The sequence below is a fragment of the Salmo salar genome, chromosome ssa15 (genome assembly GCF_905237065.1).
Source record: "Salmo salar chromosome ssa15, Ssal_v3.1, whole genome shotgun sequence".
In the NCBI taxonomy this organism is placed as follows: domain Eukaryota; kingdom Metazoa; phylum Chordata; class Actinopteri; order Salmoniformes; family Salmonidae; genus Salmo; species Salmo salar.
This window is the reverse complement of record NC_059456.1, coordinates 87355261-87377253: the sequence shown is the minus strand read 5'-3', so window position 1 is coordinate 87377253 and position 21993 is coordinate 87355261. Positions and strand designations below refer to the sequence as shown.

General features: G+C 41.6%; 1 protein-coding gene across 1 annotated transcript; it reads right to left on the bottom strand.

The window, feature by feature from the left end:
* Nucleotides 1-13095: 13095 nt before the first annotated feature.
* On the bottom strand, nucleotides 13096-18521 carry mare3 (Microtubule-associated protein RP/EB family member 3). The gene is made up of 6 exons (NM_001139850.1): nucleotides 18420-18521; nucleotides 17787-17920; nucleotides 15643-15788; nucleotides 14769-15537; nucleotides 14418-14570; nucleotides 13096-14251 (listed from the first exon to the last, which is right to left on the bottom strand). Exons 2-4 carry the CDS (start codon nucleotides 17905-17907, stop codon nucleotides 15298-15300), a joined length of 507 nt encoding a protein of 168 aa, NP_001133322.1. The 5' UTR covers nucleotides 17908-17920; nucleotides 18420-18521; the 3' UTR covers nucleotides 13096-14251; nucleotides 14418-14570; nucleotides 14769-15297.
* Between the last annotated feature and the right edge of the window lie 3472 nt (nucleotides 18522-21993).

Sequence of the window (21993 nt, the reverse complement as noted above, 5' to 3'; positions counted from 1 at the left end):
AAGCAGAATCATTTCAAACCTTGCTTACATTTGTATTTGATCAGGTGTCTTTCTATTATGCGTGGAAATACTTGGGAACAGATTTCCCAAATTAAAAACACTTGGAGCTGATTTCCTGGTGTTTTTACATGTTTTTTTTTTATGTCCAACAATGAAAAAGCAATATATATATATATATATATATATACATATTAAACCAGCTAAATAAAACCAGCTGCAGGCCAAAATCGGGGAACCCTGATATAGTGTATCATACTAAGTGTCTCATATTTACAGTATGTACAGAATAATACGAAATGCTCTGAGACCAGGTTGGTTCCAAAGGCCCAGACCATAATGACTGACCATAGCCACACCAAATGTTTTGAAACGTTGTCTCCTGCTGAACGCGCCTGAGAACAGCAGCGTGGAGGAGAAGAGTCAGGATGTTATCCGATGAACAGTGATGAAACATCGGCTGTTGGGGTTCCGAAATACAAAACTATGTTGAAAGGATATAAAACATATTTCATGAACCAAAACAATATTATTAAAATATTAATGTGAATTTTGTTATAGAGCATGTGATCGGCATCTTGAAGGGGAGGTTCCATATTCTTGATGGGCTACTTCCTTTTCAGTTTGTGAAAATAGGGAGGTGTTTTCAACTTTGATAAATATGTCAGCAAGTGTGGTATTCAACAATAACATGTTGGGGGATGGGTAGTGTCCAGACTAATTCAAGAGCTCAAATTAAAGTAAAATCTTAACATGAAAATCAAAGCAGTATACCTGGTCAACCTAGCCAATTAAGCTAAATCATCTGTTATTGTTAGCTCATTAGACACATTCCTTAGTGTTGATATGATTGACTTAATACATGTCCCAGCATCTACCTTACTGAACTGCTCTCCACCCTGTACTGTCTGTGTGAAAAGGCAATGCAACAATGCTTTCCCTCAACGTGAGCAAGACAAAGGACATGATCGTTGTCTACAAGAAAAGGAGGGCCAAACACGCCCCCATTCACATCGTAATGTGTCTAATGAGCTAACAATAACAGATGATTTAGCTTAATTGGCTAGGTTGACCAGGTATACTGCTTTGATTTTCATGTTAAGATTTTACTTTAATTTGAGCTCTTGAATTAGTCTGTAGTGGAGGGGGTCAAGAGTTTCAAGTTCCTTGGTGTCCACATCACCAACAAACTGTCATGGTCCAAACACACCAAGAAGGTCGTGAAGAGGGCACGACAAAGCCTTTTCCCCCTCAGACTGAAAAGATTTGGCATGGGTCCCCAGATCCTCAAAAAGTTCAACAGCTGCACCATCGAGAGCATCCTGACCAGTTGCATTACCACCTGGTATGGCAACTGCTCGGCATCCGACCGTAAAGTGCTACAGAGGGTAGTGCATACGGCCCAGTACATCACTGGAGCCAAGCTTCCTGCCATCCAGGACCTATATACTAGGCGGTGTCAGAGGAAGGCCCAAAAAATTGTCAAAGACTCCAGTCACCCAAGTCATAGACTGTTCTCTCTGCCACCGCCCGGCAAGCGGTACTGGAGCGCCAAGTCTAGGTCCAAAAGGCTCCTTAACAGCTTCTACCCCCAAGCAATAAGACTGCTGAACAATTAATCAAATAGCCACCTGGACTATTTACATTGACCATCCCCCACCCTTCACCCCTACCTACTGTACATGTACAAATTACCTCGACTAATATGTACCCCCGCACATTGACTAGGTACTGTGTACAGTTGAAGTCGGAAGTTTACATACACTTAGGTTGGAGTACTCCACACATTTCTTGTTATCCATCTATAGTTTTGGCAAGTCGGTTAGGACATCTACTTTGTGCATGACACAAGTAACAGCTTGGACAATTCCAGAAAATGATGTCATGGCTTAAGAAGCTTCTGATAGGCTAATTGTCATAATTTGAGTCAATTGGAGGTGTACCTGTGGATGTATTTCAAGGCCTACCTTCAAATTCAGTGCCTCTTTGCTTGACATCATGGGAAAATCAAAGGAAATCAGCCAAGACCTCAGAAAAATAATTGTAGACCTCCACAAGGAGGAAAGGCCGCTCAGCAAGGTAGAAGCAACTACTCCAAAACCGCCATAAAAAAGCCAGACTACGGTTTTCAACTGCACATGGGGACAAAGATTGTACTTTTTGGAGAAATGTCCTCTGGTCTGATGAAACAAAAATAGATCTGTTTGGCCATAATGACCATCGTTACGTTTGGAGGAAAAAGGGGGAGGCTTGCAAGCCGAAGAACACCATCCCAACCGTGAAGCATGGGGGTGGCAGTGTCATGTTGTGGGGGTGCTTTGCTGCAGGAGGGATTGGTGCACTTCACAAAATAGATGGCATCATGAGGTAGGAAAATTATGTGGATATATTGAAGCAACATCTCAAGACATCAGTCAGGAAGTTAAGGCTTGGTCGCAAATAGGTCTTCCAAATGGACAATGACCCCAAGCATACTTCCAAAGTTGTGGCAAAATGGCTTAAGGACAACAAAGTCAAAGTATTGGAGTGGCCATCACCAAGCCCTGACCTCAATCCTTTTGAAAATTTGCAGGCAGAACTGAAAAAGCGTGTGCGAGCAAGGATGCCTACAAACCTGACTCAGTTACACCAGCTCTATCAGGAGGAATGGGCCAAAATTCACTCAACTTATTGTGGGAAGCTTGTGGAAGGCTACCCAAAACCTTTGACCCAAGTTAAACAATTTAAAGGCAATGCTACCAAATACTAATTGAGTGTATGTAAACTTCTGACCCACTAGGAATGTGATGAAAGAAAAAAGCTGAAATAATTCTCTCTACTATTATTCTGATATTTCACATTCTTAAAATAAAGTGGTGATCCTAACTGACCTAAGACAGGGACTGTTTACTAAATGTCAGGAATTGTGGAAAACTGAGTTTAAAATGTATTTGGCTAAGGTGTATGTAAACTTCAGACTTCAACTGTATATAACCTCGTTATTGTTATTTTATTGTGTTACTTTTTATTTTATAGGCGCATGTGATAAATAAAATTTGATTTGATTTTTGTAAACTCAGCTTCTATCTCCTGAGAATGCAAAACATGAATTGTGACATCATTTATTATGTTATTTGTTATGTGATTTAGACAAAACAATGAATTTCAATAAAAACGTAATCACGTTTTACCTTAGTTATACATTTTCTATTTATACAGAACAGTCTTTTAATTAACCACAATGTGTTTTACCTGAACCTCCTTGTCCATCTCTTGTGCTGAAGTTCCAACAAGCCGAGGGTAAATGTGTCTTGCACAGAATCTGCTGATGGTGTCCACTGCCTTAATGATAAAATCCTCATATCGTGGGACACGTAAAATGAAACTTTGCTGGGGAGTCCAGGTGATAAAATCAGCATGACAGACAAACATCTGCAGCTGCACCTGTGAAAACAAATGGGAAAAAGTAGCATGCACCTCAGCCCCATGACAGCCTAACAGTATAGGCTCTATCATTGGGCTGACCTTCAGGCTGGTGTAATTCCACGTAATTTTATATGATGCTTTCACACTGACGTATAATGGTAATAAGATTAAAATTGTACAGTGACCATACCTGACTGTAGAAGGAGGAAAATAAAGTATTGAGATGGCCCCTGTTGTCTTCTGTCCACTGGTCAGTTGAGTGGTCATTTGCCCATTTAAAGGGATACTTTGACTCAAGTACTCCTTTGTCACAGCACTCACATGATATGTATCCATCACAAGAAACGTCTATATATGGCATGTCTTTAAAATTCTAAAGCCTGCCTTTTCCGCTTTCAAGTTAAAGTGCATCTTGTATACCTGGTCTGATACTAGCTTTGTAGAGGTTTGTGATATGGCAGTGCTCAGACCTAATGCTTATTTGTATGTCCACCTCATGGTCCTTGCCCCATAGAATGCATGGCGTTTTGAGTTGGTTGTCAACTGATCGACTTTTGCAGAGGTCTTTAATAAGTGCTTGGGATGGTTCTTCCGGGGTGATGTGTGAATAACCATGTGTGCAGAGGAGCCTGTGATCTGTCCTGCTCTATGTTGGTCCCAAGCCTTACAGGCAGCCTGATCTTTTGTTTCTTCCTCCACCTGAGAAACTTGCTCATCTGTAAAACCTTGTAGACTATTGTCATGATGTTGCCCTGTCTGTGAGGTTTATGACCCCCATAAATACCTTTCCCCCTTTTCTCTCTCTACTCTACAGAATGAACTCTTGGAAAGCCCTTTGTTAACATAGAGAGAGTATGGTAACAACAAAAGCTTGGGAATGGAACAATATTTCGGTAATCCAACCAGTTTAAGGTATCCGTTGGTACTTAAAGAATATGATGTCAGATCAGTTGTCGTCTGAGACATTATTACTGATGATAGGATGACATAAATTGTATCTTGGAAAGTCTACACATTCTAGTTATCAGATTCACATGGAATTGTCGTGCAATTTAAATGTTTAAATATGAAACTATTGTGAAAATATAAAATGTAATTTTAGTTTTAAAATGGGAGAATTGTTTTCATAAGTAAAATATGCTCACTCAGTGGCCACGCCCACATAAATAGGCATTGGTTGGAAATTATGAACCAACCTCTTTTCTACATTTCTATAAGAGCCCCCGTGAACCAATTCACGGCGGACTAAGCCAACCGCAGCGTGAGCTCTGGTTGTGAATGGTTGAACGACTACAACCTAATAAAATTATCATTGTGTTCCCGATGATATGAGGACTGATGTCCATATGTTTAAAAGGGTGAATTTCAACGTGGAGTTGACGATCGCCACGCTGGAAGGATCAATTTCGACTATACCAGCCAGAATATAGCATGAGATTATAACTTGGCAACTTGGCATAAACTTTCACTAAAGAAGTGATACATCCTAGACATCGAGTTATCAGCAGCAGCTGTAAATGTGTGTGGCCTAGGAAAGGACGGACAATCTCTTCAGAACGACAGGGTACTACAACGTATCTGTTCTACCACACGACGACAGGGTACTACAACGTATCCGTTCTACCACACGACGACAGGGTACTACAACGTATCCGTTCTACCACACGACAACAGGGTACTACAACGTATCTGTTCTACCACACGACGACAGGGTACTACAACGTATCTGTTCTACCACACGACGACAGACTACAACGTATCCGCCCAGAAATATTCCTCAAAAGACAAGGGAGATCTCTGCTGGGCAACCCAGCCTTCCATCTTCGACCAATCTATCGAAGCGCTGCTCAGAGTAAATATATTTCTTGCATTTTCTTTTTCCGAATGGGCGGTTATTTAGAATGCATAAAATTCTGTATTTACGATAGCATAGCTTCATAAGGTCTGATAGAGACCCAATCCTTTTGTTCCTCAGTCTTCCCGCTCTTTCATTCAAACCCAACACCCTTTCTTTGTGTAACCAGCCGTCCTATCGGTTTCGTCTGCTAGAGACGTTTTCTTTTATGACATAATTAGTAATCAATGTATGATCCATCCTGTGTATATGTAATTCTGTGTGACTATTTAGGTATTTAGTAAATAAATAATTAAACCAAATGCATTTCTGATTTCTGATTCAACTTGTTAGCCAGGGTTCGTGAAGATAACCAATAATTTTACAACGTTCAGATGAGACTGAATAAGGTGACGATTAATAATTGACTGCTATTGATATAAAAGATTACCAGGTCTTTAAGAGTTTATTCGGAAGACAACAGCTCTATAAACATTCTTCCGTGGTGCCCCGACTTCCTAGTTAATTACATTTACATGATTAGTTTAATCAGGTAATATTAATTACAGAGAATTGATTTGATAAAATAGCATGTCATATCATTTAATCCATAGTAAAGACATGACAGTATTGAACCAGGGTTTGGTTGTGAAAACATCAGCATGGTCCTTGAATGGTCCCTTATCACTGAGAGCATCTGGAGCAGCTTCTTTTCCTGTGAAGTTAAAGCTTTGGGGATGGGTCTCCTTTCCCTACCTCTTCTGTAGTGGTTAATTTCTTTACTATCAAATGAGGAGAGACAAACTTATCACACAAGTCAGAGTTATACTTAAACTAAATCTTTAACCACTTATTAATAAGGGAGCAGGTCAATACAACGCACACATATAAAGTGAATAGATTGAGCGCTCTACGATAATGATGGCTGGTCATGGCTGGTCGAAGATTCATGCTCAGATGATTTGTTGAGAGCCCCGAGACAAAAATACAAAGGTCTTTTATAGCCAAGATACACCCCTTTCAACCTATATGACGAACAACAGATATATAGAATGGGTCACAAGGTTAAGATCTGTATGAAAGATACCTATAATACATAGCAGACAGTATCTGGAACCATCTCTTCCTGGTACGGTATAGAACATTAACTCATGCTCTGGAATGCTCTTTAGGTTTTATCTCCCAAAAGACATTGTACATCTCCTTTCAGTGTCATCTCCCAGAGGCCCATCCTCAGTAGAACACACACACAATAGTTAAGAGAATACTCTATTCTGTTGCATAACACAACCATTTGATGCAATAAAAGTATTATAACATAGTCTTGAAATTTTCCACCATACTTCCTAGTTAATTTTTTTATTTTTCACTGTATAATTCAATATCTTTAATCATCGTTGGTTCTACTGTTTAGGTGGATTTCAGGCATAGGCGATGCTAGTACATGCCACGCTTGTGTAACCCAGGCAGACAGAGGCTTCCAACTTGAACAGGACAGCAGCAACATTTGAACAGCTTTCGCCTAGTCTAAAGAATAAATGAAGGCAGTCAGTTATGGTACCAATTCCATTTCATTTCCAAATTGTTATATTATGGTTGTAAGTGATAAAATCAAGTAGTTACTACTTCAGTAAGGATATACACTTTATTCAGTGACTTTAGGTTTGAAACTTTTTGATCTGATCGACAGTTCCAAAAAATGAATGAAGTGCAATTGCTAAATAATTCCAATAGATGGCAACATAAGACCACGAATGACATTTCAGAAGATGAGTTTTCTCCCTAGATACACCACGCCCCTTCATCAGCAGCCAGCTTGCGGTCACAGGAAATCGCCCCTGCATGCTTTTTTTCTGTCCCTTTCCACACTGCTAACGCAATATGAATGACTGAAAAAGTTACAGATTACTGTGACTGGTCCTATCTGGTCGGACCGCCAGCAGGTCCCATCTGGCCGGCAGACCCTATCCGGACCTACCTACATGGCCGGCCGGACTAATCTTTGGAATTAATAAGAATAATACACTTGGTTTCTCAGATGCCTCTCCAATGTCTTTATGGTCTGCTATGAAATAATAACTTTTAATTGCTAAATACTTCCAATAGATGGCATACATAAGACCACGAAGCATCAGTTATAGGCTACAAGCAGCAATATGATTGACATAAAATAGCATGCAACCAAAGACTATATGCCCCATGATTTTCTAAAAATGATTACTCATTACTTTACAGTATATACACTACAGTTCAAAAGTTTGGGGTCACTTAGAAATGTTCATGTTTTCCATGAAACCATACATGAAATTAGTTGCAAAATGAATAGAAATATAGTCAAGACTTTGAAAAAAATAATTTAAATCTAATTTAAATAAGAATTGTGCCCTTCAAACTTTTCTTTCGTCCAAGAATCCTCCATTTGCAGCAATTACAGCCTTGCAGACCTTTGGCACTCTAGTTGTCAATTTGTTGAGGTAATCTGAAGAGGTTTCACCCCATGCTTCCTGAAGCACCTCCCACAAGTTGGATTGGCTTGATGGGCACTTCTTACGTACCATACGGTCAAGCTGCTCCCACAACAGCTCAATAGGGTTGTGATCCAGTGACTGTGCTGGCCACTCCATTATAGACAGAATACTAGCTGCCTGCTTCTTCCCTAAGTAGTTATTGCATAGTTTGGAGCTGTGCTTTGGGTCATTGTCCTGTTGTAGGAGGAAATTGGCTCCAATTAAGCGCCGTCCACAGGGTATGGCATGGCGTTGCAAAATGGAGTGATAGCCTTCCTTCTTCAAGATCACTTTTACCCTGTACAAATCTCCCACTTTACCAGCACCAAAGCACCCCCAAACCATCACATTGCCTCTACCATGCTTGACAGATGGCGTCAAGCACTCCTCAAGCATCTTTTCATTTTATCTGCGTCTCACGAATGTTCTTCTTTTTGATCCGAACACCTCAAACTTAGATTTGTCTGTCCATAACACTTTTTTTCCAATCTTCCTCTGTCTAGTGTCTGTGTTCTTTTGCCCACCTTAATCTTTTATTGGCCAGTCTGAGATATGGCTTTTTCTTTGCAACTCTGCCTAGAAGGCATCCCGGAGTCGCCTCTTCACTGTTGACGTTGAGACTGGTGTTTTGTGAGTACTATTTAATGAAGCTGCCAGTTGAGGACTTGTGAGCAGTCTGTTTCTCAAACTAGACACTCTAATGTACTTGTTCTCTTGCTCAGTTGTGCACCGGGGCCTCCCACTCCTCTTTCTATTCTGGTTAGAGCCAGTTTGCTCTGTTCTGTGAAGGGAGTAGTACAGAGCGTTGCACGAGATCTTCAGTTTCTTGGCAATTTCTCGCATTGAATAGCCTTCATTTCTCAGAACAAGAATATACTGACGAGTTTCAGAAGAAAGTACTTTGCTTCTGGCCATTTCGAGCCTGTAATCGAACCCACAAATGCTGATGCTCCAGATACGCAACTATTCTAAAGGCCAGTTTTATCGCTTCTTTAATCAGCACAAGTTTTCAACTGTGCTAACATAATTGCAAAAGGGTTTTCTAATGATCAATTAGCCTTTTAAAATTATAAACTTGGATTAGCTAACACAGCGTGCCATTGGAACACAGGAGTGATGGTTGCTGATAATGGGCCTCTGTACGCCTATGTAGATATTCCATCAAAAAAATAGTCCGTTTCCACCTACAATAGTCATTTACAACATTAACAATGTCTACACTGTATTTCTGATCAATTTGATGTTATTTTAGTGGACAAAAAAAAGAAGCTTTTCTTTCAAAAACAAGGACATTTTTAAGTGACCCCAAACTTTTGAACGGTATATAAACAAATCAAAATATATTTTTATTTGAGATTCTTCAAATAGCCACCCTTTGCCTTGATGACAGCTTTGCACACTCTTGGCATTCTCTCAACCAGCTTCACCTGGAATGCTTTTCCAATAGTCTTTAAGGAGTTCCCACATATGCTGAGCACTTGTTGGCTGCTTTTCCTTCACTTTTGCGGTCCGACTCATCCCAAACCATCACAATTTGGTTGAGGTCGGGGGATTGTGGAGGCCAGGTCATCTGATGCAGCACTCCATCACTCTCCTTCTTGGTCAAATAGCCCTTACACAGACTGGAGGTGTGTTGAGTCATTGTCCTGTTGAAAAACAAATGATAGTCCCACTAAGCCCAAACCAGATGGAATGGCATATCGCTGCAGAATGATGTGGTAGCCATGCAGGTTACGTGTGCCTTGAACTCTAAATAAATCACAGACAATGTCACCAGCAAAGCACCCCCACACCATAACACCTCCTCCTCCATGCTTTACGGTGGGAAATACACAAGCGGCGATCATCCGTTCACCCATACCGCATCTCACAAAGACACAGCGGTTGGAACCGAACATCTCCAATTTGGACTCCAGACCAAAGGACAAATTTCCACTGGTCTAATGTCCATTGATCGTATTTCTTGGTCCAAGCAGGTCTCTACTTCTTATTGGTGTCCTTTAGTAGTGGTTTCTTTGCAGCAATTCGACCATGATGGCCTGATTCACACAGTCTCCTCTGAACAGTTGATATTGAGATGTGTCTGTTACTTGAACTCACTGAAGCATTTATTTGGGCTGCAATTTTTGAGCCTGGTAACTAATGAACGTATCCTCTCCTCATGAGAGCCAGTTTCATCATAGCGCTTGATGTTTTTTGCGACTGCACTTTCAATTTGACTGACCTTCATGTTTTAAAGTAATGATGGACTGTCGATTCTCTTTGCTTATTTGAGTTGAACTTGCCATAATATGGACTTGGTCTTTTACCAAATAGGGCTATTTTTGTATACCCCCTGCCTTGTCACAACACAACTAATTGGCTCAAACACATTAAGAATTAAAGAAATTCCACAAATTAACTTTTAAGAAGGCACACCTGTTAATTGAAATGCATTCCAGGTGACTACCTCATGAAGCTAGTTGAGAGAAAGACAAGAGTGTGCAAAGCTGTTATCAAGGCAAAGGGTGGCTATTTAAAGAACTGGTTGTTCTCCATTTCTGTTATGTATTAGGGAAAGGGGGATACCTAGTCAGTTGTACAACTGAATGCATTCAACTGAAATGTGTCTTCCGCATTTAACCCTACCTTCCGAATCAGAGAGGTGCGGGGGGGTGCCATAATCGATATTCACGCCTTCGGCGCCCGGGGGACAGTGGGTTAACTGCCTTGCTCAGGGCCAGAATGACAGATTTGTACCTTGTCAGCTCGGGGATTCGATCCAGCAACCTTTCGGTTACTGGCCCAACGCTCTAACCACCAGGCTACCTGCTGCCCTGTCTTTTTTCTCCCTTTTCACATCTTATGAAACATTATTGTAAAAAAAAAAAATGCTAACATTGACACTGCTCAGCAGCGAAAACCTCTCATTCCAGTAGTTGAGTACACCATCGTGGCTGATTGACAGGTAGCGTCCATTGTGGGCACGGCCCTTAGGACCCACTGAGGTCTGGCCATGATCCCCAGAGTCTGTCCGTCTTCTTTTTTGGGCTGGGAGCTTGAATGGGTAGAACTTCAGCCGGACAATGACCTCACAGTGTGCACTACACAGACAGAGACACAAAAATGTCAAGGATGCACACAGTGCACACGTACTACTTAGGAACCTGTAAAACATAGCCTATTAAATGCCACTTATACAGGCACAATCTTGAGTGGTTTGGGAAAGTAGAGTGGCCTGTACTCTAAAAACATGTAGTTTAGATATTCATCCTGTATAAACAACACAAAGCTTTTGTTAAAGGGAGTAAGAATTTAAATGTGTTTACATGTTTTTCACATACCAGAGGAGTTGGTCAACTGACGACAAAACAGCACTCCCATTCATTGTCTTGTTTTCCTCTCTCACCCAGTCCACACTGCCATCACAGTTGGTGTCCACCTTCATAAAGATAATGTCCAGATCCTCATCATCAACATCGCATCCTGAAACTGATCCATATCCAACCCTGACAGAGAGAATGACAATGACTCAATGTTATGCGTGTTTGTATGACAACACTATGTAAAAATGTGCAGCTGGTGGGTGAAACTGGCAGGGATCCACTAGAGGCTAAAATGGATACTGGGGTAGACCACTAGTTATGGGGAGGGGGTATAATATGGTCAGGTCACTCACCCCCTCCTCCATCTGTGTCAGACTCTCTGAACATGCTTTGGATGTGGCGAAGTTGCTGTTTGTTGATCTGATTCTCCACTCCCCCGAGCCTGCATGTCCTCCTCCCCGAGGTCACTGTTCTTCCAGAATGCTCCGTCTCACCCGCCATACCCTGCAGAGGGAGCATATAGAGGACCTCAGTCAGGATTAAGTCCACATTTGATATTAAAACCATCATGGACCATTTTTCACTTGAAAATGTCTTAAGAATGGGAGATTAATTAAAAACTGTGAACAAAATGTGGGTGACAAGGTCACAAAAACCAAATTAGAATGGAAACGTTGTCTGTGCCAATTAAAAAAGAGAACTTTGGGGAGCATACCAGTATGTGGATTTTGTTCTGGATTTACCTGAGCTGTGGTGTGTTTCTGCTTGTCATCAGAGGCGGAGCTGTGAAAGGTTTTGATTACACAGGCAATTTTATTCAATGAAGAGTCAAGAGATTAAAAATGTGATTTAGTGATCAAACACATGCATTTAAAGTTTAAACCTAAACTGATATTACCGTCAGACCTTCTTCACAGTGCCCCTGTGACAGTCCACAAGCTCACACTGGCCATGGCTTTACACTTTTGACACTGGCTCAAATTCTCACAGAAGAGTAAAGCTCTTTTGGTCTACATAACATTGTATTCAGTGGTATCGAGAGGTAGTTTTTCTTTTTCAACAATGAAACCAAATTCTGACTACAGCAATCAAAATGTGGGGGGGATATAAAAAAGTTGTTTCCCAAGCTTTTTTCTGTTTATAAAAAACCTTACTCTTGATGGCACAAAGATGACAGTTGGGAGACAGAAAGGAAGGAGAGACAGAGAAGTTACTATTTGACACAATTGTTACACAAAAAGATGATGACCAGTTTTCCAAATCTGTTTTGCATCTTGACACACACACCGAGAAGCTTCTGGACGAAGAGGTGCAGGAAAACATGTCCAATGACTCAGTGAATAGCCTTGTAGACAAACCTCTGCAGTTACCCAAGGCCCGGGCTCCATACTGGGTCAAGCAGATGGAAGCAGAAACCGGAAGCCAGATCAAAATGCAAGAATGGGGGTCAGTAAAGGACAACAGAGGCAAACCCGGCATGGAAGATCTAGACGAGGACCTGTACCTACTGATCATCATGAATGACAAGGCAAAACGCGCCCGGGTCAGAATGAGGAAAGCATTGGTCAGGAAAATCCTGGTGCTTTACAGCGGAGGGAAAGAAAACATGAAGATGCTGATGGAGCTGGCGATTCTCAATGGGACATACCAGAATCAAGACACAAATAGGTCCCCCGTCTCACAGTGGCCCCCACAAGGCAGGTGCTCCCTATTGCAGGCCCCCAACAGGAACAGCATCCGGCCCATCCAAAGGGCTGCCCTGTTGCTCAATGATGGCAGCATCGACACCACCCAGAATGACAAGTACACCTGCTACCAATGTCTCTGCTTGGGTCCCCCGTCACCCACAGTGGGGCTCTAGACCTTTATTGTTTTTATGGCCCTTTCCTCTGGGCATGTTAACATTTATTTTTAATGATCAGCCAATATCACCCTTTCTGTTTTGATTTCTGTAGTTATTCTACCAAGAACCTACTGCCAATAGCAATGCAGAAATCTGTCAGGACATTTTAATGAGTGGAGAAATAAATCGAATTAGAAAAATGTATACATTTGAGTTTTTAATAACATTAAACTTGTCAAAACAAGTTATTTCTTCAACCTAAAAACATTTAATTTCTCCAATCAATACTTCATTTCTAAAGACAAGAGATGCTTATAGAAACCTTATATTGCTCCCAAGTTTAGAACAGACTTCCGAGGTCTAAAAGACAGCTCTCAGTTCCTCTGTTAAGAGCGTATAGTTCTGCTCTTATTGTAGACTAGAAGGAAGTATTTCTTCAGTGTGGACAGGCAACCATACATCCGGTCTTTGCCTCACATGAGGAAGTCAATTAGAACATAGGTCGGTAGAGATGCTAGTCTCTGTAGTGTAAAACTAGCCTACATACAACACACAAATGGCAGAATGAGTCTATAATTTAGCTTATAAGTAAAAAGTACAGTATTTTTTTATTTAAAAGGTTAACAATAAACATTACTTTTCTTACTTCAAAAAAAGTAATGTGATGAATACCTCCCCAGATAGACAGGAAACTAAATACAAATGCTGATCGCCTAAACTTCAAATTTGAACTCAAGTATATAATGAATATGCGTAAACATACCATAAAAATTACAATAATTTCCATTGGCAGAGTAAACATCTTCATACATCTTTAATAATTAATCATATTTGCAAATATATCAAAATAACCTGGTACAGTTTTGTTTAGGTCAATTGGAAATAAGGAATAGAAAGACCTGAACATATTTCAAAAGTAACAGGCCAAAGTTGAAAGGCACAGCAGAGGCCAGAATAAGAACAAGGCAGAAAAGAAACCAGAAAGGAATGTCCCCATTACAATTATCTAGGGTTCTTCTTCTCTGGTGGCTGGATCAGCAGGCTCTCTGAAAAGTATTACGGTCCAAAGAACACTTGGACCAACAAAGACTTGGACCAAGGGGGTAGCCAGTGTATGATCCAAAGGCAACTTAATCCACAGTGGCAGTATGTGTGAGTAAGTGCATGTTCATTAGAGCACACGAGTGTGTATGCATGTACATTGCAAATGCAAACATGTGTTCACTAACCCGTGTGTGTGTGTGTATGTGTGTGTGTGAGAGAGAGAGATTATGGCATGGACTAGAGTTGTGTCCATTTTTCATCAGAACTCTTCTGGTTCTTCTCCTTCAGCATCGGAATCAGGAATAACAAACCCCTCCTGTAAGCAGGAAACCATTTTTATTTAAATATTCAAATACAAAGCTACATTAATTTCCTACTACGGAATCATTGGTTATGAAAAAATGCTATGAAAATGAACACTGAGCCTCTCAGCTGTGTGTGTGTGTGTGTCAGAGAGAGTATTCTGGCAAGGTGTCACTCACATCAGTGGCATATAGAACATCCATAATCTTCTGCATAGTTGTATCTGCCTCTCCATCCACTTCCTGGCAGATGACCTCAATGGACCTCAGCTTCCCAAAATAAAAGTCTCTTTCTTTCTCCATGTCCTGGACAGTGGCTTTCAGGGAACTGACCTGAGGTGAGAGCAGCAGAGGGCATACATTAGTGATAGGAGAATGAATGGGAGGGGCTGTCATGACTCATGTTACAACTAAACAAGCTTCAATTTCAATAAACTATTCAACTAGCACACAAAAAGCCATACAGGAGATTGTTTTGATGAGGTTTCCCCTCAACTTATGTTAGCGGTGACACCCCCCAAAAGACCATACCTCCTGGGATAGCTCCTCCCTCTCCATGTCCCCTGCTGCTCCGGGCCTACGCAAGGCACTCCCTGCTGACTTGGGCGGGGGTTTGGTCACTGCTGTTGTAGACCTCATGGGAGCTAGATCCAACACAAATCAGTTAGCAAACTAGGAAAGAATAATATAGCTGTGGACTGTGTATTCCCTCAACCTTAGACACACAACTGCACATTAACACCCACTGACTCCAGTATCTAGCCTTACAGCAATATTCCTTTCCACAGTGACCATGACTGTGATAGCCCACCATAGGTGCCCATTGGAGATCCGTTTGACCATTAAACCACCTTACCGACTCTCGCAGCTGGTTTGATAACAGGTGGGGAGCTGTGGGGCTGTACTGAAATAGAAATGCATACAGTATGCATTTAAGGGTCCAAGCATCAAAGACACTGGATCAATCTTTTTTTTGTTCCACCAGCTGACAGAGTAACTTGGATTATAACGTGATTTAGACCCCTCTTTGCTGCTTGCAGCTATATTTTCAATTAGGTATTTAAAATACAATCAAAATGTTAGAAATTATAAATGTGTCTTCCTCACCAGTGCTGGGCTTCCTGGGCTTGGGTACGACCTGCCCTGGGTTGGGCGTAGGCGCAGTGTCCTGGCCTTGGCGAGCACTGACTGGGTCATAATCCCTCCCATCGTAGTTGGCATCAAATAATTTCTTGAACCACTGCACAAACTCAAAGTTGTCCTGGAACTTGCCTTTTATCAATTTATCAACAGGAATGATCTGGAAATTGATTAAAAAGTGTCACAATCTCAATGCCGGAAATGTAGGAATAGCCGAATAGCCAACAATACACTGAGGTAAAAAAAAAAATTAAAAAGCACTCACCTTCTCAACCTGAATCTTCTTAAAACTGGTCTGTAGAAGTTTGAAGTTGTGGAGGAACTCAGTCTCTAGTTTGGCCTGGAATTTAACCTTCTTCAATGGTATGCATCCAGGGAAAAGCATGTCCATGAACTGACAGTAAGCAGCACCTGTGTGAATGTGATAACATAATTCAATTACCAGCTAATCAGGTTTCAACTTCTATAAGCTATAATACTCTGCTCCTGCCATTACCTTTCCCCAACCCACTACAAGGTACACTACATGACCAAAAGTATGTGGATACCTGTTCATCGAACATCTTCCCAAATCACAGGTATTAATATGGAGCTGGTCCCCCTTTGCTGCTATAACAGCCTCCACTCATCTGGGAAGGCTTTCCACTAGATGTTGGAACATTGCTGCAGGGACTTGCTTCCATTCAGCCACAAGAGCATACATGACGTCGGGCACTGATGTTGGGCGATTAGGCCTGGCTTGCAGTCGGTGTTCCAATTAATCCCAAAGGTGTTCGATGGGGTTAAGGTCAGGGCTCTGTGCAGGCCAGTCAAGTTCTTCCACACCGATCTCAAACCATTTCTGTATGGACCTTGCTTTGTTCACAGGGGCATTGTCATGCTGAAACAGGAATGGGCTTTCCCCAAACTGTTGCCACAAAGTTGGAAGCACAGAATCGTCTAGAATGTCATTTTATGTAGTAGGCTTAAGATTCCCTTCACTGGAACTAAGGGGCCTTGCCCGAACCATGAAAAACAGCCCCTGACCATTATTCCTCCTCCACCAAATTTTAACAGTTGGCACTATGTAGTCGGGCAGGTAGCATTCTCCTGACATCCACCAAACCCAGATTCATCCACCGGACTGCCAGATGGTGAAGCGTGATTCATCACTCCAGAGAACACGTTTCAACTGCTCCAGAGTCCAATGGCTGTGAGCTTTACACCACTCCAGCCAACGGTGATCTTAGGCTTGTGTGCCTTTGCTTGGCCATGGAAACCCATTTCATGAAACTCCCGACAAACAGTTATTGTGCTGATGTTGCTTCCAGGGGCAGTTTGGAACTTTGTAGTGAGTGTTGCAACTGAGGACAGACACATTGAATGTCACTGAGCTCTTCAGCAAGGCCATTCTACTGCCAATGTTTTTTCTATGGAGATTGCATGGCGGTGTGCTTGATTTTATACACCTGTCAGCAATGGGGGTGGCTGAAATAGCACTAATTTGAAGGGGAGTCCACATACTCTATATATACGAAAGTATCTAGATTAGCAAAAGGGAGTACATTCCCTGTGACAGCTCAAGCTACTGTGGGGAGTACAATTTCCCTAGATGGTGAGTAGTTTCTAAAAATGGTGGTAGATGAAAATATAGCCCTATACATATGGGGTATTGCACAGGAGGTTGATGAGGGGCGGACAGATAATTATGGCTGGAATGGAGTGGTATCAAATACATGGAAACCATGTGTTTGATACCATTCCAGCCATTACTATGAACCCGTCCTCCCCAATTAAGGTGACGGCGGTATAGTTAGCAGCCAAGAGGGCTCAAACTTCCAGCGCATAGCAGAGGGTCCATTGATAATGGTACCACTACCTTCAACCAACCTTCACCTGGCGATACAGTCTTTGTTCTCGATTCTGAAGGCACCGGTGTCTTAAACTTCAGTTTCCTGTTGCAGGTGGAACTTCAAAAAAACAGAATATTCAGAAAGAATTAAATCCACTTTTTCTATCAAGTGAGAAATGGCCTATCGCATGTGTGCAAATCTTCGTTTGGGTCAAGTGCTGTCATCTTGTTCGACATGTGGCCACCGCTGCTCTTGCTTAGAAATGACAAGCTTCTGCAAAGATGGGAAATTCGAGATTTCTAGTCGCTATGTCGGCTTAACTTCACATGTAGCAAAAATACGATTTATTAACTTTCTGAATATTCCGTTTTTTGGAGTTCCACCTGCAACTGAAAACATTAATTTATAAATCACTGATGCCTTCAGAATCTAAAAATAATGTAGTATCTCCAAGTAAAATGTTGATCGAAAATAACTACCACACTTTGAATGAGCCATCGGATCAACAGCCATCACAAGCTAGTTAGCCATGCCAATGAACGTACTTCTGGTTTGACCCAGACGTCATCTTACTGACCTGAGCACAACTGCTCAATCTTGGAGTAGTTCATCTGTACAGACTCGTTGATCCAAGAAAGCATATCATGGCGACTAAGGTTGTCGCCGGTCACAGATGTAGAGTAAACGTTCACAGCCATCTTCTAACGTTAACTTGGTAAGGGAAGACATAAGAATGTAAGTTACGTTAAGGAAGAGACAAAGACACATCTAACTTGCCCATTTTACATTACCTAGAAACGCGTAACATTTTAGCTAGTTAGCTAAAACACGCACAACTATTATTTATGGCTAACATTAGCTAGTTAGTCAAAGCTTTAGCTAACGTTACGCCCTGCTAAATTATCGGGTTAGCTAAACTAGCTATCGTTATATTAAACGAGTTGGCCATCGTTGACAGCGAGTTAAGTACGAGCTAACATTAGTTATAGCTATTATGTTAACACGTTATACCGCTAACGTTGGTATAAAAAAAAATGCGTTTCATTTTAGCTAACTTGCTAATACTTAGCTAATCCGGAATTTAGCTACCGATACAACAGCTAGCTAGCTATCAAACACACCCATCATTCAACGACATCATCGCTAACGTTAGCTATCTAGCTAGTTTTACTGACAATGAACCATTTAAGACGCATGCTTTTGAACTTACATCGTCTTAATTTTCCACCAGTTAAATCAAATTATTCAAAAAGGTTAAAACTTGTAGATACTTTCTCGCCGTTCACCGGCGGCTTATTTCGTTAGTGTCTTGGCTCTTGCACAGTTGTGATGTAGCTAGTAAGCCTGAACAACCGGAACATTGGAATATCTCAAATTGAACGCCTCGCGTCCTCGTCTCCTTCTCAAAACCCATTGGAGGAGATGGTCAGGGGGGCGGGGCCTCTGGCTTTCTCGTCCAATGAGTTTTGGAGAGCCGAGAGAGGACGCGAGGAGGATACAAATGAGATCTTCCCCACGAACTCGTATTTTTTTAAATGTATTAAGGGATCGCAACCATAGACTGTAAAAAGATCGCAACTAACTGAAAGGTACATACACTGCCACCTACGGTACAGGAGTGTGAAGCCGGTCACGGCCTATATATGCACCACAGATGAAACAATGAGCCAGATATTTTACCTGCTTTATACATGTGAAGTATCTGAGAGGTGTTTTATTCACTACCAAATATGGTGATGAGAGGAAGCCCAGTGGCGGGTAGTGGGAGAAGATGGATTTTAGCCGACATTACGCAAATTTTCTAATCGATGAAACATTTGATCTCCATACAGTTTTCTGTTTCCAAAACTAGAATCTGTAACAAACAGAGTGGACTGGGTTTTGTTGACTTTACCATTTGCCGAAGTTTATAAAAATTGCGTTGTTTAGATTGAGCACAAGGGCGAATTGAGTTCTTGCACACGCGCACTTCAGAGTAGGCGTTCCCTAACGGAAATATGCAAATAAATGCTAGAACACGAATAGCATCTCACTAGCTCGTGCTTGGCTCTGCCCACCTCCTCGCTTGTTCTGCCCTCTATGATTCATTTGCTCCCATTGGAAAGGACAGGCTCTGGTCTATCTTGAGTTAGTCATACAAATCTTTGCCTATACTACTACAGGTAACTACCAAAATAACGGAATTACCAATAGTGTCTTAATAGGTCATTTGGCCACCATGAGCCGCAAGAAAAGTGTCAGGAAGTCTATTGGAGGGATGTGACACCGTTCTTCCACAAGAAATTCCATAATTTGGTGTTTTGTTAATGGTGGTGGAAAACTGTTTTAGGCGTCGTACCAGAAAATCCCCTAAGTGTTCAATTGGGTTGACACCTGGGGACTGAGACGGCCATGGCAAATCGTGTTACATCAGCAAGTTGAGCAGTCTTCGTCACTGAAGCTCCTGCCAAATGTGTGTGAACAATCACCCCTCTTTCAAAGTCACAGATCTCTTTTTGTAGCCTGGTAAACAAAATAATGGGCACACTTTTTTTTTTTATGACCCTAAGCATGATGGGAAGTTAATTCCACACCTGTGTGCAAGCACCTGCTTTAAATATACTTTTTATCCCTCATTTTCTCAAGTGTTTCCTTTATTAAACAGAGAGTAGCAGCAGTGTAAAAAGAGGGGTTGGGGGGCACACAATGCAAATAGTCCGGGTAGCCATTTGATTACCTATTCAGGAGTCTTATGGCTTGGGGGTAAAAACTGTTGAGAAGCCTTTTTGTCCTAGACTTGGCACTCCGGTACCGCTTGCCATGCGGTAGTAGAGAGTACAGTCTATGACTGGGGTGGCTGGGGTTTTTGACAATTTTTAGGACCTTCCTCTGACACCGCCTGGTGTAGAGGTCCTGGATGGCAGGCAGCTTAGCCCCAGTTATGTACTGGGCTGTACACACTACCCTCTGTAGTGCCTTGCGGTCAGAGGCCGAGCAATTGCCGTACCAGGCAGTGATGCAACCAGTCAGGATGCTCTCGATGTTGCAGCTGTAGAACCTTTTGAGGATTTCACGACCCATGCCAAATCCTTTTAGTTTCCCGAGGGAGAATAGGCTTTGTCGTGCCCTCTTCACGACTGTCTTGGTGTGTTTGGACCATTCTAGTTTGTTGTTGATGTGGACACCAAGGAACTTGAAGCTCTCAACCTGCTCCACTACAGCCCCGTCGATGAGAATGGGAGCGTGCTCAGTCCTCCTTTTCCTGTAGTCCACAATCATCTCCTTAGTCTTGGTTACGTTGAGGGATAGGTTGTTATTCTGGCACCACCCGGCCAGGTCTCTGACCTCCTCCCTATAGGCTGTCTCGTCGTTGTCGGTGATCAGGCCTACCACTGTTGTGTAGTCTGCAAACGTAATGATGGTGTTGGAGTCGTGCCTGGCCATGCAGTCGTGGGTGAACAGGGAGTACAGGAGGGGACTGAGCATGCACCCCTGGGGAACTCCAGTGTGGAGCTCCCTACAAACCTCACTAATCCCCCCCCACCCCCTGACCCTATCAAACAAACTCCCTTTATACATCATTCAGTTCACAGACTAATTTCAAAGAAGAATTCAATCCCATATGCCCTAATATCATCCTACTCAACATAACTTCCTCCCTTCTGTTCCCATTACATGGCACTAGGTTACCGCCCACACAGATTTCCTTTTACTATAAAAATGTATCCCCTTAGAACTTGCATCCTATTGCCTCTGCCAGCAATCCAACCCAGTCTTTCAGATCAACATTTTAACCTCTCCTCTACCAAGCTGCACCTGCATATCCACTTTATTCATTTACATTGCTTTCTTTGCAATTATACAGTATCTACTATATAATTTCCACTGACTCCTGTATGAGCAGGAATCCAACCTCTGTGTCATTTCTTTGTAATTCTAACAAAATCGTAATAACTTCAAACCATAAATCCTCTTGCTCTGATTTTCCTGATATTAAACTACATAAACTGATGCAGAATCCATACATATTTATACTCTTCTTGGTTGGACATCCTCTATCCATTGCAATCCAAAAATGATTGCTTCCATTTCTGTTGAATATACCGATTTATTATTTGTTAATCTCTTGCATAGATTAACATCAAACTCAGGAATAAATACACCTGTTCCTGTATTCACGTCAATGGGGATCCTTCAAACCATCTGTGTACACTGCCAAACAAGAATACAACGTATTACTAATATATTGATCCACTATTATTCTTACATGATCTTCTTCACACCACTGTTTCTTTTCTTTGTTCAGGTTAAGATTAACATATGGCCTTGTATAAAACCCCAATAGCACATTTCACCTACAGGCTTGGCGTGTACACAACAGGCTATGGTCCCAGAGGCCACCTATAAGCTTTAAGTGCACACACACTATAATATAAAATCAATAAATTAACCGACTGACAACAAGGACAAAGTACAAATAATACAATTTGGGAAGTTTATTTCTAATCTCTAACATGACTGTAGACGTGGGACAAAAGCTTTACATGGAGTAATGAGACTGTGACAACTATACATTAAACTAGTCTGTGGACAACTAGACATGTTTTATACAACCTGACCAATATTATATCAATATTAAACACACCATGCAAGAAAATAAGAAAACAATTGAATAACATAGCACCAACAGGAGTCTAGTGAAGACCCTTATAACATAACATTTGAGGTATTGGTATAAAAGTATTATCAAAACATACAGTACACAGAACGATATTGTTCATTCCTTCTGTTTCATTTAAAAAAAC